General features: G+C 36.4%; 1 protein-coding gene across 3 annotated transcripts in view; it reads left to right on the top strand.

Moving 5' to 3' along the window:
• The window catches only part of SCEL (sciellin), a 119,814-nt gene that overhangs the window by 79,904 nt on the left and 24,764 nt on the right, over positions 1–15,146 (top strand). For all 3 annotated transcript variants that reach the window (XR_003434686.1, XM_027116041.1, XM_027116040.1), the window contains exons 17-21: positions 256–306; positions 1,256–1,318; positions 4,948–5,007; positions 5,154–5,213; positions 5,355–5,411. Coding sequence is in view for 2 of the 3 variants with exons in the window: in XM_027116041.1 (XP_026971842.1) it covers positions 256–306; positions 1,256–1,318; positions 4,948–5,007; positions 5,154–5,213; positions 5,355–5,411 (291 nt within the window). In the remaining variant the exon portion in view is untranslated. The remainder of the gene's footprint in view (positions 1–255; positions 307–1,255; positions 1,319–4,947; positions 5,008–5,153; positions 5,214–5,354; positions 5,412–15,146) is intronic.

Raw genomic sequence — 15,146 nt, 5'->3', positions numbered from 1 at the left:
GAGCAATTTAAATTTGAGGTTGTCTTAAAAGAAATAAGAATAAAACTAAATTAAATTTTCATATATATGTAGTTGTGTAAGAAATGAATTGATAGTAGCCACCTGCTTTTACAGAGGGCTAAAAAAAGAACTCAAGATGAAGTTTTGAATTAACAACAATCACTTGATTCAATATTAAGATTGAAAAAAAATGTACAAATTGTAATTGATTTGACTTGATTTTACCCCCTTATTGAAATTTACAACATTTTTTAGGAACCAGGATCTGAACCATCTTATCAAAGTGACTCCCTCAGCAAAAAAAAGGTAAGCTTATTAAGATTATTGAAGACTCGTGAGCAAGTCTTCAATTTATGCCCCAGAATAAGATTATTTGGCTAAGGACATTTGAAAGGGGACATGAAAAAAATGAGAACAAATTGATTTGTTGTGTATAATAATGGTAGATAGATTTTTTCTTTTATTGTGTTGCTTCAATTTATTACATTATAATATTGTTCAAATTGTAATACTGAAGCAAATTCTGTTTAATGACTATTTGAGAAATTCACTGGACACAACAGTAGCGTAAGTAGGTTATTACTGCAAGTTTATAGTAAATAAACTATAAGTTCATAAAACTGAATAAACCAAAGAATATTGGCTTTCTTCTCTTTCACAAACCCAAGGATTAATAAAAATTAAATGACTCTTCAGAAAATTGGTGACATAACATTCTAATACTTGATTAGAATATTTCTACATGATTTTGATTATACTCCTGTCTTCTTGAAAAGTTAAGACCCATCATTCACTGGAGCAAAAGTTAAGAAAAACGTGACAGAGTAACTCCAAGCTACCTCTCAAGATTATTATGATGATAATGTTGGTGAAAAGCGTTGTGCAGATGTAAGAAATTATTGTGAATAGAGAGAGGAAGGATGTTAGCAGAAGGGAGCATGTGGTTTGGGGTCCAGCTATGGTTTCAATCCTAGTTCACCCTCAGTCATTTCTTAGGTATCTGGCCCAAAGAGGGTCTTAATTTCTATGAAACTCAATTTATTTATAAAGAGAGAATGGTAATATTTAACTCAGTTGTTTTGAGGATTTAAAAAAGATAACTAATATAACTAATATATATAAAGTAGAAACTCGGTAAATTTATCACTTTTTGTCTAGGATCCCATGGAATGATTCACAAGCATCAGAAGAAACAATGCCAGCCATTGTTTCTGATTTCCAACTGAATTTGACCTTTTATTTTATTTTGTTTTAGCAGTGAACAAGATCTTGATGAACTTATTAACGTAAGCCCCAAAGCTGTCAAAAACACAGCCGGGTAAGAGAAGGATGTGATTTATTTACTTTGCTTTGTTTCTCCCTAACTAAGTACAATTTGAATATAAATGACTTGTAATCATTCTATGGGCAAACTGAATATAAATCTTGAAAAGTCATCACAAGTTTTATATGTCCCTGAAAACTTAGATATCTATTTGCTAATGAAAAGAAAGGCAGCTCAAGTAAAGCAATTGAAGGGAGTGATTGGGGTAGAAACATAGCTAGTCTATGCCCTGTTCATGTTTTGTAGTATTGATGTTAATACCTTTGTCTCTGGATTTGGTTAAATTTATGAATGATAGTTAATTTTTTGAAAAGAGCTGGACACCTCATTAGTTGTAAGCAATACCATTCACCTCGTTTTCAGAGGGTGTTTTCTAGTAGTCGGTGGAAATTTTATGAGGTTCATTATTTCTTAGATGGTTTGCTGCTCGCAGCAAAGTAATGTATCTAAAATTTGATAATTCTTTAAGTAGTATCTATAATGATGAAAATGAAATTCACTTTTTGTCTGGTTATATGAAGATTTTTATATCATTATACACTACTATTATATGTATGTACGTATATATTTATATATATATATTTAAGAATGTTTTTATGATTTCACTTTTTTGAGTTTAACTGGTATGTACAAAAATTGCAAAACTTTGGAGATGGAAGGAAGGAACCTCAGAAAACTCATAGCCCAGTTACTATGAACACTTGCAAACCACTGTTCCAGTCAAACCTATTCTATTTACAGAAGAGGAAATTAAGACTCAGAAAGGTTAAGTGATGTGACCAGTGTCACAGAGAAAACTAGTGGAAGACGAATAGTAGTTCTGTGATCTGTTAGGCGGTGAATAATTACTGAGCACCTACTGGGTTTGAAGCTTACAGCTAGGTATCATTAGGTGCACATTAGGTATAATTATAGGCCGTGGATGCCAAAAAGAGAATTCAGTAGACATACTCAATCTTATTAATAGCAAGCAATTATCATAGTTTAAAGCTAATTATGTATTGGGGGCAAAGAGATGGGACTCCAAGACAATAATAGGTTGTCAATTTAATATATTACATTTTGGGACGCTTATGTACTGCTTGCTGAACATAGAATGTATTGTCAGTGAGTTGCATTTAAAAAGAAAAGGAGACATGAAATAGCTAATAAACACGACAGGCAGTAAAATTCACATTCATAGATTCCTAGGGGTAGAAGATGTTAGAGATGGGCAGAGGCTTAGAGATGAACAAATCCAATCTCCCAGTTTTACAAATGAGAACACTGAAGTATTCGGGGCAAAAGTCTCATAATCTTCTGTGAGTTCTTCCAACTCCCAGCCCAACTCCTGGTCTTTAAATCACAGCATGGAGACTTTGATCTTAAAATAGGTGAAAGTTGATTCAGTACCTCAGGAAATAGTGGAAACTATCAAGCTAGGACTTTTGCTCCTGCCATGGGACAGCCTGGAGATGTTCTCTACTACTTTCATAGGGTCACTTGAAATATTACTTCACAGTCTTTGAAGTGACAATGGCACAAATTTGTGCCAATGACCGCAAAACACTTTACAACTTTTGAACTACGTGAAAATAATAATAGCTAAATATTTCAATGTATCCCTATATCCTTAAAGCAAAATAAATGAAAGCAGTAACTTGAGTAGGAAAAACGTTACATTTTTCCTGGATAAAATTTAGATATAAGACTCCTGTGTTTGTAGGATCCAGGGTCTGAAAAAAGCGTCTGTGAGTTTTCAATTCATTAAGTTGCATGATGCTATCAGTCAAGGCAATTCAGGACTGTTACTGAGATCCTAGCTTTATTGACCCAAGGTGTCGTCTTTTTAAGAGAAGTGGTAAAACATAGCACGCGTTTATATATATGTTTTCTAAGCTAGTGTTTCTCAAATTGTGGGTCACATCCCATTAAATGGTCTTGTAATTAATTTAGTGCGCGGCAGTCAGCATTTTTTCCCGGTTAGCTAGAGTGAAGTAGAGCAGAAAACATGAGAGTTCTTACGTAGTGGGTGTCTTATTTTGTGAAATTTATGTTTTATTATGTGCGTGTGTCTGTCTGTCTGACTGAAAACAGAAAGTATTGGGCTGTGATGTAAATTGTATTTTTTAATGAGCTCTATGATGTAGTAGTTTGAATAGCACAGTTCTAAGATTTGGAATGAACCAAGTTTTCTGTACTGAGCAGAACAGTAAAAATGGGAGTTCTCATGTTTCTGTTTGCATTTTTTTATGCAGCTTACTCCTAATTATGCTGGTTGGTGAATATTATATGTAGTTACACTAAAATTTTGTGATTGATTTTATGTATTAAAAGGTTGTGGCCTTTGACATATTATTTCCTCTACAAAGTTTTATTTTTTGTACTTTTTTTCTTTTAATGTATGAAATTATCCTCATTTTAAAGATCGTCTTTCAGGCACAATTTAACTTTATAACAGGTTTTTGTAATCAATTTATACAAGAAAATTTTATTTTGGATAGTTGTCATATGTTTATCATTTCTTTGATAGTGTTTGTAGATACCAGCTGATTATCTTTAATTGATAATATTACTATTGAAGATAATTCAAAACAGTAAACATTCATTTAGGGGCTTTCTGTCTACTGTGGAGATCTGAGAACAAGGATGAAGAGATCAAACTCAGTGAAGCCATGAGCTGGGAAGCAAATTCTATGGAAAGGCTTAGGGGTTGGGGAAGGAAATGCAGACCTTTTTCTCAGGCTTTGATGACTAACCTCTAAGTGGCTCTCCTTCGGTTCCTAACCTTGCATCAGTCTTTTTGAAGAGTAAACCATACTTTATTTTTATATAAGGGAAAAGGACTTTTGGGGGGAAGAAGGTACAGGCAGGTAGCTGCCAAAATTTACTGAAAGCAGGTGTTATCAATCCCAAGATTTCTTGCTATTGTGGGCTCTTCTGTGAATAAATATTATAAAGCGGTTTAGAGGAACACGTTGAAAAATCACTACTTTCCAGCCCTTAGAAGCAAAGTATTATACAGAGGCAATGAGTGATAGCAAACCAGGTGGGAGGAAATACTGTTCTCCGACTGAGGAAAGAAACTGATAGGGTTTCAACTAGGAAGTGTACAGTTATCAGAGTATGTCCCTAATTTACCATGATTTCAGCTTTTTAAGTCATGGTAGAGGAAAGAAAAGTCACAATTTTGATGGATTACTGGAACTCTCTTTGCCAAGACTTATGTTAAGTATAATCCTAGTTTGGGAGTTTCTTATTTTTTAAAAAAATGGTATATTTAGCTGGTGAATATGATTTTTAAAATATCAAGGACCTTAGAATCAGTTTGTATCGTCATACTGTTAAAACATTCCAGAGTAAAAGTGGTCAATCATGAGATGTTTGCTGTGAACTCTGAGTTAGTGTGACCTTGTAGATGGGCTCTGACAATAAGTGTGTGAAGTCAGAGTAATTCTTCTCCTGATCCAACATAATTAGTCCTCCCTGGATTGGTTTGAAAATTTATTTCAAGGGGGTTCTATGCCAAACCAATATGTCTTATACTAAATGATAAACTAGCTAATCCCTTCTTCCAATTCCAGCCACCTTAAACCTGTATTATCTCTAACACAAGCTGCTTTAATTTTTTTTTCCATTTGAAGAAATCAAGATCTTGATAAGCTCATCAAAGTGAATCCTGAAACTCTCTCCAACAACCAAAGGTAATAGAACTGTATTAATTTTTGTGCTTTGGGTAGGAAGAATGTTTTGTTTTATAATTATTTCAAGCACATTTATAACCTTAATGATCTTACCAAAAGAATTTATTTATAATTAACGTGCTTGCATTTTATTTTTCTTTTTAAAGAAACCGGGATCTCAATAACCTCATCAAAGTGAATCCTGAAGTAATCAGAAGCAATCAAAGGTAATCAAATAAAAACAGTCATTTCACATTCTCATGTCTGTTGCCCCTGAGTGGAGTAGATTTATTATATTGCTTTATAGACCTAGCACAAACAAAACAACCTATCACTAATTGGAGTTTATTTTTTTCTCTTTTGAACAGCCAAGCTTTGGACAATCTTATTGAAGTGAAACCTTCACCTCTCAGAAATACTAAGCGGTAAATGACTTTGCCTAACTATCTTGACATGCATTTAAAAAAGAACCCAAGGTTCTAGGTTAGGAATTTCCTTTCTTGCTCGCTTTCTTGCTTTCTTTCTTCTCTTTTTCTAAAAGAAGGCTTTCGTTTTTCTTGAGTGTTCAAATGAGCACACATTTATAACCCATGTGTTTCCTGTCCGCCGAGAATATGCTATACTCTTCTGGAATCAATTGCACTCTTTTGGACTCAGTTTTGTACTTCTAATTTTCACGAAGACAAGTTAGGGTTTGTTGCCTATAGGAGATAGAGTATCAGGACTGATATGAAAAATGAGTGAAATTAAATAAGAGGAAAACATATTTTGGAGAAGCTGGACCAAATCGGTGGTTTACACAGATGCCTACAGAGCATTGGAGCATTGGAAAGGATATTCAGTCTTCAAAATTACAGATCTACAGCTCATGTGGGCTCACAAAATATTCCAGCAGATTTTAACCTTGAACTTCCATTTTGAGTTTTGTAAATATCTTATAATTCACTATCTTTATGTCATATCTTTCACCAAAAGAGCTTATTGATAATGCACCAGAGTGCGTTGTATGAGAAGCCCAGATTGTTCTGCTGACCTGAAATTTTGCCATAATATATAGCTGGGAATTAAAGTCTCAAAATTCTGGGGTGAAGAAAGCAAATTAACATATGGAAAAGTGCTTTGAAGCCACAGGGAGAAAGAGGATAGTGTGACATGCTCATCGGCCTAAATCTTATGGCTTTTTGTTTCCTACATTAGTGGTTCTTTTTTTTTTTTTTTGGAGTATAATTGCTTTACAATGTTGTGTTAGTTTCTACTGTACAATGAAGTGAGTCAGCTGTCTGTATACCTATATCCCTTCCCTCTTGGACCTCCCTCCCACCCCTCCCCCCCCATCCCACCCATGTAGGTTGTCACAGAGAACCGAGCTGAGCTTCCTGTGCTTTATAGCATGCTCCCACTAGCTATCTGTTTTACACATGGGAGTGTATATATGTCAATCCTAGTGTTTTAATTTGCCTTTTCTGTTTGTGTGTTTTTATCACAAGGTGTTGGGGTGTCTGAGGTAGGAAGGTACCAAGGCAATTGAAGAGCAATTGCTAATTAGAGAGCAGTATTTATTGAACACCTCTGGTGTGCCTGGCAATTTATATACATTTAATCCTCACAACAACCAGCCCCATGAGAAATATATTCATGCATGCTATTCTATAGAAGAAGAAACTATAGCTCAAAGATATAAAATAAACTTCTCAAGAAAGAAAACACATCCTGGATCTAAACCCAAGTCCTTCTGATGTCACTGCTGGAAGAACAAAAGATCGGGAGCAAAAAACCCTCAGATTTACCCCTTCTTTCTGTCCTTTATTCTCCTAACAGTCCCTTCCTTTCTAATTCCCCTCCCACCCCTGCAGTTAAAGGACTACAATTAGATACACTTTTTTTCTAGAAAATTATTGTGGAAATGACAGAGAGGAGAGGAAGATTTGTCTTATAGAGATTTTCTAATAACTGAAATAATAGCAGACTTTTGGTGCCGACCCTGCCACTGGTAAGCGTATGGAAATATCTTTGATAAGTAGAAGCATTTCTTCAGAGTGTACTGGTAGGGGCAGATTTTTATTTTTATTAGTAACAGTTTTAGGAGGTTCCCAACCCATGTTGGAAGTGGTTAGGTTTAACAAGTACGTATGGAATAACTAACAGTGGCTACTGTAGCCAACTTCTCCCTTAGCGGCTGTTTCCATAAACTGTAGCGCCCTCTGTCTGTCTCTCTCTCTCCCCCACTTCTGTTCCCTCCTTCCTCCTCTCCCTCCTCCCTTTCCCCTTCTTCTGACTTTTGCCTCCTTCCCTTCCTCCTTCTGCAAATGCACTATGTTGACAGATAATGGTAACTTTCTCATAAGAGTTTTGCCTTTTGTTTATTAGAAGAGGCTAATTTCATAAAAGTAATTTGTATTTCAGCAACTCCTAACAAAGTATCTATAAGAAGAGGACATTTTCCTTATACAGATAGGATTACTATAAAAAAGAAATTTAAAAATATTGACCATCATGTTGTTTTCAGATGGCAGCCTTTTCTAAGGATTTATTTTTAAACTTTTTATTGAGGTATAGTTGATGTATAATATGATATAAATTACAGGTATATGATATAGTGATTCACAATTTTAAAGGTTATACTCCACTTATAGTTATTACAAACTATTTGCCACATTCTCCATATCATAGAATATATCCTTGTAGCTTATTGTATACCTAATGGTTTGTACCTCTCAATTGCCTACCCCTATGTTGCCCCTCTCCCCCTTGCCTCTCCCCACTGGTAACCACTCGTTTGTTCTGTATATCAGATGGCAGCTTGATCCACAAATCTAACCTAAGTGATGTCTGACTATTCTTTAGTAGTTACACCAGATTTGATGATAATCAGCCAGGATGTTCAAGAATTACTGCAGAACAAACAGGAAAGACTAAGCTGCCTATTTGAAAAAAGTGACTTCATTCAATATGTTCAGTCACCTGTATCTGCAATGTATTTATGTGGCCCACTTGATTTTAATGGGTAAAGAGAGGGGGCATTTTAACATGACTCCCAGTAGGAATAACAGCCACAAGGCACTTTTACATCCAATTCAATGTGACAGGAGCACTGATTATTTAATAGTATAACAGCAGTGAATCAGAGTTCCTTTTATGTGACTTTGCTGACATTTCCAGCAGCTGTATATTTAATTCACAGTTAGGGGTGGAATAAATTTCAGTCATGGATCAGAATGTAAGCAGGTGTCCCTGAGCTCTTTCTAGGAACACAACAACTTGAGCAAATGCAGATGTGTACAGAATTTTCATTTATTCAGGAAGAAACTGTGAATTTTAGCAATGACAGTTTCACATTTTCATGAACCAACATTAAAGGGGGATATTCAATTATCGGTAGCCTATAAACTGCTGCTCCCACGTAAAGATTGAAAAACATCTAGTGATACAGGTCTTTACAGTTAGAAAAGGCAACCTTCATCTAAAGCAGAAAAAATATTCTGAACTATTTGTAGTATTATACGGCCATCTTTATAAGGGCTTCCTATTTGCTAAGACATACCTTGTTAATATCCCAATAAGAAGTTTCCTTCCTATCTTCCTATTGAATATTTCTCATACTTCTGCTCAAGACAGAGCGCTGGAGGTGGGAGGTAACCTTGACTCTTTCCATTGCTTCATTCCCCATAATCAGTAGGTCACTCTGGATGCTTCTCCTAGTGATCTCAGGAACCGAGACATTTCATCATCCCAACTGCTACTATGGCCCAGCTTACTGTTAAGTCTCCTCACTGGTTCCTCTGCTGTCTCTGGTACCTTCTGCCCTTCAATCTGTCTGCCATGCTGTAGAGTGATCTTCTTAAAACACAAATCTGATCCTGTCCTTCCTCTGATGAAATCCTCCAGTGGCTTCACATTGCCACTGGACAACAGTGTACCCCTTAACCTGGTTTCCAAAGCTCGCCATGATGTTGCCTCCACAGGCCTCCCCAGCCCCATTCCTTATGCTCCACCCACAAGCAAAGCCCACCCACACACCCCCTGACATGAGCACGCCTCGCTCCTCTGTCATCGCTGCTGCATGGATAACTGCTACTTATCCTTTAGGTGTCAGCTTAGGTGTCTTTTACTCAGGCTCTGGGAAGCCCAACCTGACCCATCACTTCTGCATCAGGTCATTCTGGATGTTCTCAAGCTCTCTGTTCTTCTGTCCTATGGTATTTGTCTCTTGGCATTATTATTTAATAATCTCTCATCCACTATTGGATTTTTTAAGGGCAAAGATTGGATCTCTCTTGCTCATGTCTTTATCTACAATTCATGGCACAATGCTTGGCACGTATTAGGTGCTTAATAAGTATTCTCTGAGTTACAAACTAAATTTCAAAACTAATCAAGACCTGTGATCATCCAACTAGACAAAGCCCATTGCCTTATAACTCTAACACTCTGAGCCCCATGAGTGAAACTAGACTGGAGGGATCTGATATCCTATGACTTGTCTCCTTGCTTAAGCCAAAAACCCTATTTTGAAACATAATCTCAATGAACCATAGTGAATGAGAGCCACTGAAATTCTTGGTCATATCTTATATTTAAAATACCTAAATTGATCATTTTCTCTATGGACCTGTTAATTTCTTTAATATAAAATCTTTAAGACTCCCTCATTGAACAAATTATGAAAATATGTAAAGCTGGGACCATTTTGCAAATTCAGTAGAGTTGAAGAATTATAGCAGTTATCTCACTGTATTCTACACTCCCTTCAGAGAGATAAATATTCCTTTGAACTAAAGCTTAAAGCCTTAGTTTTAGTTCTTGGCATAAAAGAAGTACCATAGTAAATTTTCTATATGGAGGTTTTTAATTTTGCGAATGTGTTTGATACTCTGCAAAAACGATGTAAGTGAGCCGGAGAGAGAGAAACATATTGCAGCATTTGATAAATACCTCCCACACCTTCATAAGAGAGGAAGAGAAGTTGGGAGTGAGCTGATAACTTTCTTTCATGTAGAGCATATCCTAGGAAAAGTTGTGTTATAAGAGACATAATAAGCCTTGGTCCCCAGAATCTCTATTTTTTTCTTTAATCTGCTCTGCAAGGGAGTATTATATTCCTTAATGGGGCAGTAGAAAATAATTTACATGATTATAACATAGATAAATGTTCATATTCAAAATGTATGCTATGACTCTACATAACAGATAACTCATATCTTCTCCCAAACATTGTGTAGTCTATGTAAAGAAAAGCATTTTCAGTTGCTATGGTTAACAAAATTTCTTTTTAGCATTTCTCTCTGTATCCACAGAGAACTGGTGGTTTTTCTTGAAGTTAATTCCAACTGCTCATAAAATCACAAAATTATAAGGTCTTCCACTGAACTGCCACAGAAAAGGTTTGGAATCAAGCCTTTGTTTGACCCTGCAGCGTTTGGCTGGGCTTCTATAAAAATCTATTTTTCACACTTTGACTCACAGCTCTTCATCTTCTACCACAGTGTAAAAGACACGATAAGATAGATGTAGTCTTAATTAAAGAATAAAAATTTATTTTTACATTCTTCAACTTGGGAAGTTTATGGGCAATCTGAACTTCTTTTATTGGATCTCCAAATCTAGCTGATGACATCAATCAGGGTGAACACCAGAGTAAATCCACATTTTGTACTTTTCATGATCTGGAACTTTTAATTTTGCTTTAAATATTAGTATAAAATATTCAGAATAAAATCTTATAATCCATTCTACCAAACTTGATGTGTGGCACTGTTTAATAAAAACAGCAAAAATTCTATGAACCCCCTAATAACATGGTTTACTCAATGATTCACAATTATATCCCTTTGGGAGTGTGCTTCTTTGAAGACAAGCATACGTTCCAGTTTTGAGTTATCTACGTACAGTGGTTGGATTTGCAGGATTCTGGTTTCTCCTCCCTGCTTAGATCTAAATCCATTTCTGCTCTCCCTCACAATAGCTAGGGTCCAAAAGACTTGGGTACTGGGCGTGAGGAGGTGGGGTGGTATAGGCAGATCAAAGATGCAGTATCTGCAGCAGCCAGGAGTGGAAAGTGTCAGAGCAGGTGAGGGCATCCAGCATCAGGCTGAGAAACTAAACATAACCATGTCATGAGGGCAGAAGCAAATGTGTATTTGGTTGCTAGGGCTGCCATAACAAGAACCACAGCCTGGGTGGCTTAAAAGAGAAATTAATTTTCTCACCGTCTGGAAGCTAGAAATCCAAGATCAGTATGTCAGTAGGGTTGGCTCCTTCTGAAGGTCCAGAGGGAAGGATCTATTCCAGGCCTCTCTCCTTGGCTGGTAGAGGGCTATCTTTACCCTCTGTCTTCACATTGTTATCCATCTGTGTGTGTATCTGAGCCTAAATTTCCTCTTCTTATAAAGCTACCAATCATATTGGATTAGGGCCCACCCTAATGACTTCATTTGAACTCGATTTTTTCTGGCGTTAGGACTTCAACGTAGAAATTTGGTGGGAGGGCAAAATTCAACCCCTAAGGAAATGTCCCAAAATAAGGAAACAAAGCCTTGGTTGGGAGCTGTGTGAAAAAAAGGAAAGAAATATGTGCAATTCAGGGGTGAAATAAGGCAGGTTCTAGGTGATTGACGCAAATGGAGGTGAAATGTCCATCACCGTCTCTTCTGAACTTTTTCTGAGAGGTTATTGTGCACACTCTGTACCTAGATGTGGCCGAAGCTGACTGATAAAGGTTCAGGGTCTAATATCTTTTCCTTGGGGTCCCTTTCAGGTCTTTTCCCAGAGCTGGGTAAGGTAGCATCGATTTCTACCAGAGAAGGGGAAAAAAGAGAATTTAAATTAATTTAAGGCCACAAGTATTTTCGGAGCAGCTACTGTGTGCAAGGCCATGTTAGGCATGGTAATGTGATTTTACTCTCAAGTCATAATGAAAAGCACCAGCTTCCTTAAAAAATGTCACTCAGTTCATCCAAGGTTAGCTTTGGAGGGAGAATCACTTCCTGGGACAGAATTCTAATTCCCCAAAATTCACATTTCCTGGTGATCTCTCACTGTTTGCCATTGCCAACCGTCCCTGTTTGGCATTCCTGGGAAACTGGATTATGGAATATCATGATAATCCACTTAATTTTTATTCCATTATCCCCAAGTATTTGGTAAAGTACTATTGTATTTTAAAATGTTACGGGGAGGATCATTTAATGCTCAGGCTATTAAGATAGTATGGTAACCCCTGAGGTCAAGAAGGTGACTCTAGTAATAGGGAAGGACCATCACGGGTTAGGTGAATGCAAAGCCTGCTGTCTCTGTTTCTAGATTTGAAAGATGCGATCTGGGAGGTCTCCTCACACAGTTCTAGTAGTTCTGTTGAAGAAGTCAGTTTTGAATTTTACATCATTCAGACTGCAGAATCAAATGATTTTGATACTTCTGAGCTACTTCTGAAATCCTGTACTTTTTACATATATTAATGGGCATATTTTCTACTATAACTCACATTAAAAAATAATTTAACTAATTTCTACATTTTAAAAGATGTGCAGCTAGTATTTTATTTTATTTTGTTTTGTTTTTAATAGATCTTTATTGGAGTACAGCTGCTTCACAATACTGTGTTAGTTTCTGTTGCACAACAAAGCGAATCAACCATATGCATACACGTCCCCATATCCCCTCCCTCCTGTGTCTCCCTCCCATCTTCCCTATCCCACCCCTATAGATGGACACAAAGCACCGAGCTGATCTTCCTGTGCTATGCTGCTGCTTCCCACCAGCCAACTATTTTACATTCGGTAGTATATATATGTTGATGTTACTCTCACTTTGCCCCAGCTTCACCCTCCCACCCCATGTCCTCAAGTCCATTCTCTATGTCTACCTCTTTATTCCTGCCCTGCAACTAGGTTCATCGATAACCAATTTTTTTTTTTTAGATTCCATATATATGTGTTAGCATACAGTATTTGTTTTTCTCTTTCTGACTTACTTCACTCTGTATGACAGACTCTAGGTCCACCCACCTCACTACAAATAACTCAATTTCGTTTCTTTTTATGGCTGAGTAATATTCCAATGTATATATGAGCCACATCTTCTTTCCCCGTTCATCTGTCGATGGACACTTAGGTTGCTTCCATGTCTTGGCTATTGAAAATAGTGCTGCAATGAATACTGTGGTACATGACTCTTTTTGAATTATGGTTTTCTCAAGGTATATGCCTAGTAGTGGGATTGCTGGGTCATATGGTAGTTCTATTTTTAGTTTTTTAAGGAACCTCCATACTGTTTTCCATAGTGATTGTATCAATTTACATTCCCACCAACAGTGCAGAGAGTTGCCTTTTCTCCACACCCTCTCCAGCATTTACTGTTTCTAGATTTTTTGATAATGGCCATTCTGACAGGTAGAGGTGATACCTCATTGTACTTTTGATTTGCATTTCTCTAATAATTAGTGATGTTGAGCATCTTTTCATATGCCTCTTGGCCATTTGTATGTCTTCCTGGTGAAATGTCTATTTAGGTCTTCTGCCCATTTTTTAACTGGATTGTTTGGGTTTTTGATAATGAGCTCCATGAGCTGTTTGTATATTTTAGAGACTAATCCTTTGTCTGTTGTTTCATTTGCTCATATCTTCTCCCATTCTGTGGGTTGTATTTTTGTCTTGTTATGGTTTCCTTTGCTGTGCAAAAGCTTTTAAGTTTAATTAAGTCCCATTTGTTTATTTTTGTTTTTATTTCCATTACTCTAGGAGGTGGGTCAAAAAAGATCTTGCTGTGGTTTATGTCAAAGGGTGTTTTTCCTATGTTTTCCTCTAAGATTTTTATAGTGTCTGGTCTTACATTTAAGTCTTTAATCCATTTGGAGTTTATTTTTGTATATGGTGTTAGGTAGTGTTCTAATTTCATTCTTTTACATGTAACTGTCCTGTTTTCCCAACACCACTATTGAAGATGCTGTCTTTTCTCCATCATATAGTCGTGCCTCCTTTGTCATAAAGTAGGTGACCATATGTGTGTGGGTTTATCTCTGGGCTTTCTATCCTGTTCCATTGATCTATATTTCTGTTTTTGTGCCAGTACCATATTGTCTTGATTACTGTAGGTTTGTGGTATAGTTTGAAGTCGGGGACCCTGATTCCTCCAACTCTGCTTTTCTTTCTCAAGATTACTTTGGCTATTCAGGGTCTTTTGTGTTTCCATACAAATTGTGAAATTTTTTGTTCTAGTTCTGTGAAGAATGCCATTGGTCATTTCATAGAGATTGCATTGAATCTGTAGATTGCTTTGGGTAGTATAGTCATTTTCTCATTGTTGATTCTTCCCATTTAAGAACATGGTATATCTCTCCATCTGTTTGTATCATCTTTAATTTCTTTCATCAGTGTCTTATAGTTTTCTGCATACAGGTCTTTTGTCTCCTTAGGCAGGTTTATTCCTAGGTATTTTATTCTTTTTCTTGCAATGGTAAATGGGAGTGTTTCCTTAAATTCTCTTTCTGATTTTTCATTGTTGGTGTATAGGAATGCCTGAGATGTCTGTGCATTAATTTTGTATCCTGCAACCTTACCGAATTCATTGATTAGTTCTAGTAGTTTTTTGGTGGCATCTTTAGGATTTTCTACGTATGGTATCATACCATCAACAAACAGTGACAATTTTACTTCTTCTTTTCCAATTTGTATTCCTTTTATTTCTTTTTTCCTCTCTGATTGCTGTGGCTAGGACTTCCAAAACTATGTTGAGTAAAAGTGGCGAGAATGGACCTCCTTGTCTTGTTCCTGATCTTATGGAAATGCTTTCAGTTTTTCACCATTGAGTATGATGCTTGCTGTGGCTTTGTCATATACGGCCTTTATTATGTTTAGGTAAGTTCCCTCTATACCCATTTTCTGGAGAGCTTTTATCATAAATCGGTGTTGAATTTCGTCAAAAGCTTTTTCTGCATCTATTGAGATGATCATTTGGTTTTTATTCCTTAATTTGTAAATGTGGTGTATCACATTGACTGATTTGCGTATACTGAAGAATCCTTGCATCCCTGGGATAAATCCCACTTGATCATGGTGTATGATCCTTTTAATGTGCTATTGGATTCTGTTTGCTAGTATTTTGTTCAGGATTTTTGCATCTATGTTCATCAGTGATATTGGTGTATAATTTTCCTTTTTTGTGAT

This window comes from Aethalodelphis obliquidens, unplaced genomic scaffold, assembly GCF_003676395.1.
Source record: "Aethalodelphis obliquidens isolate GAN/ISIS:26980383/991018 unplaced genomic scaffold, ASM367639v1 scaffold15, whole genome shotgun sequence".
In the NCBI taxonomy this organism is placed as follows: Eukaryota; Metazoa; Chordata; class Mammalia; order Artiodactyla; family Delphinidae; genus Aethalodelphis; species Aethalodelphis obliquidens.
Note: the sequence above shows the minus strand (reverse complement) of the source record. Positions and strands in the feature narration are given on the sequence as shown.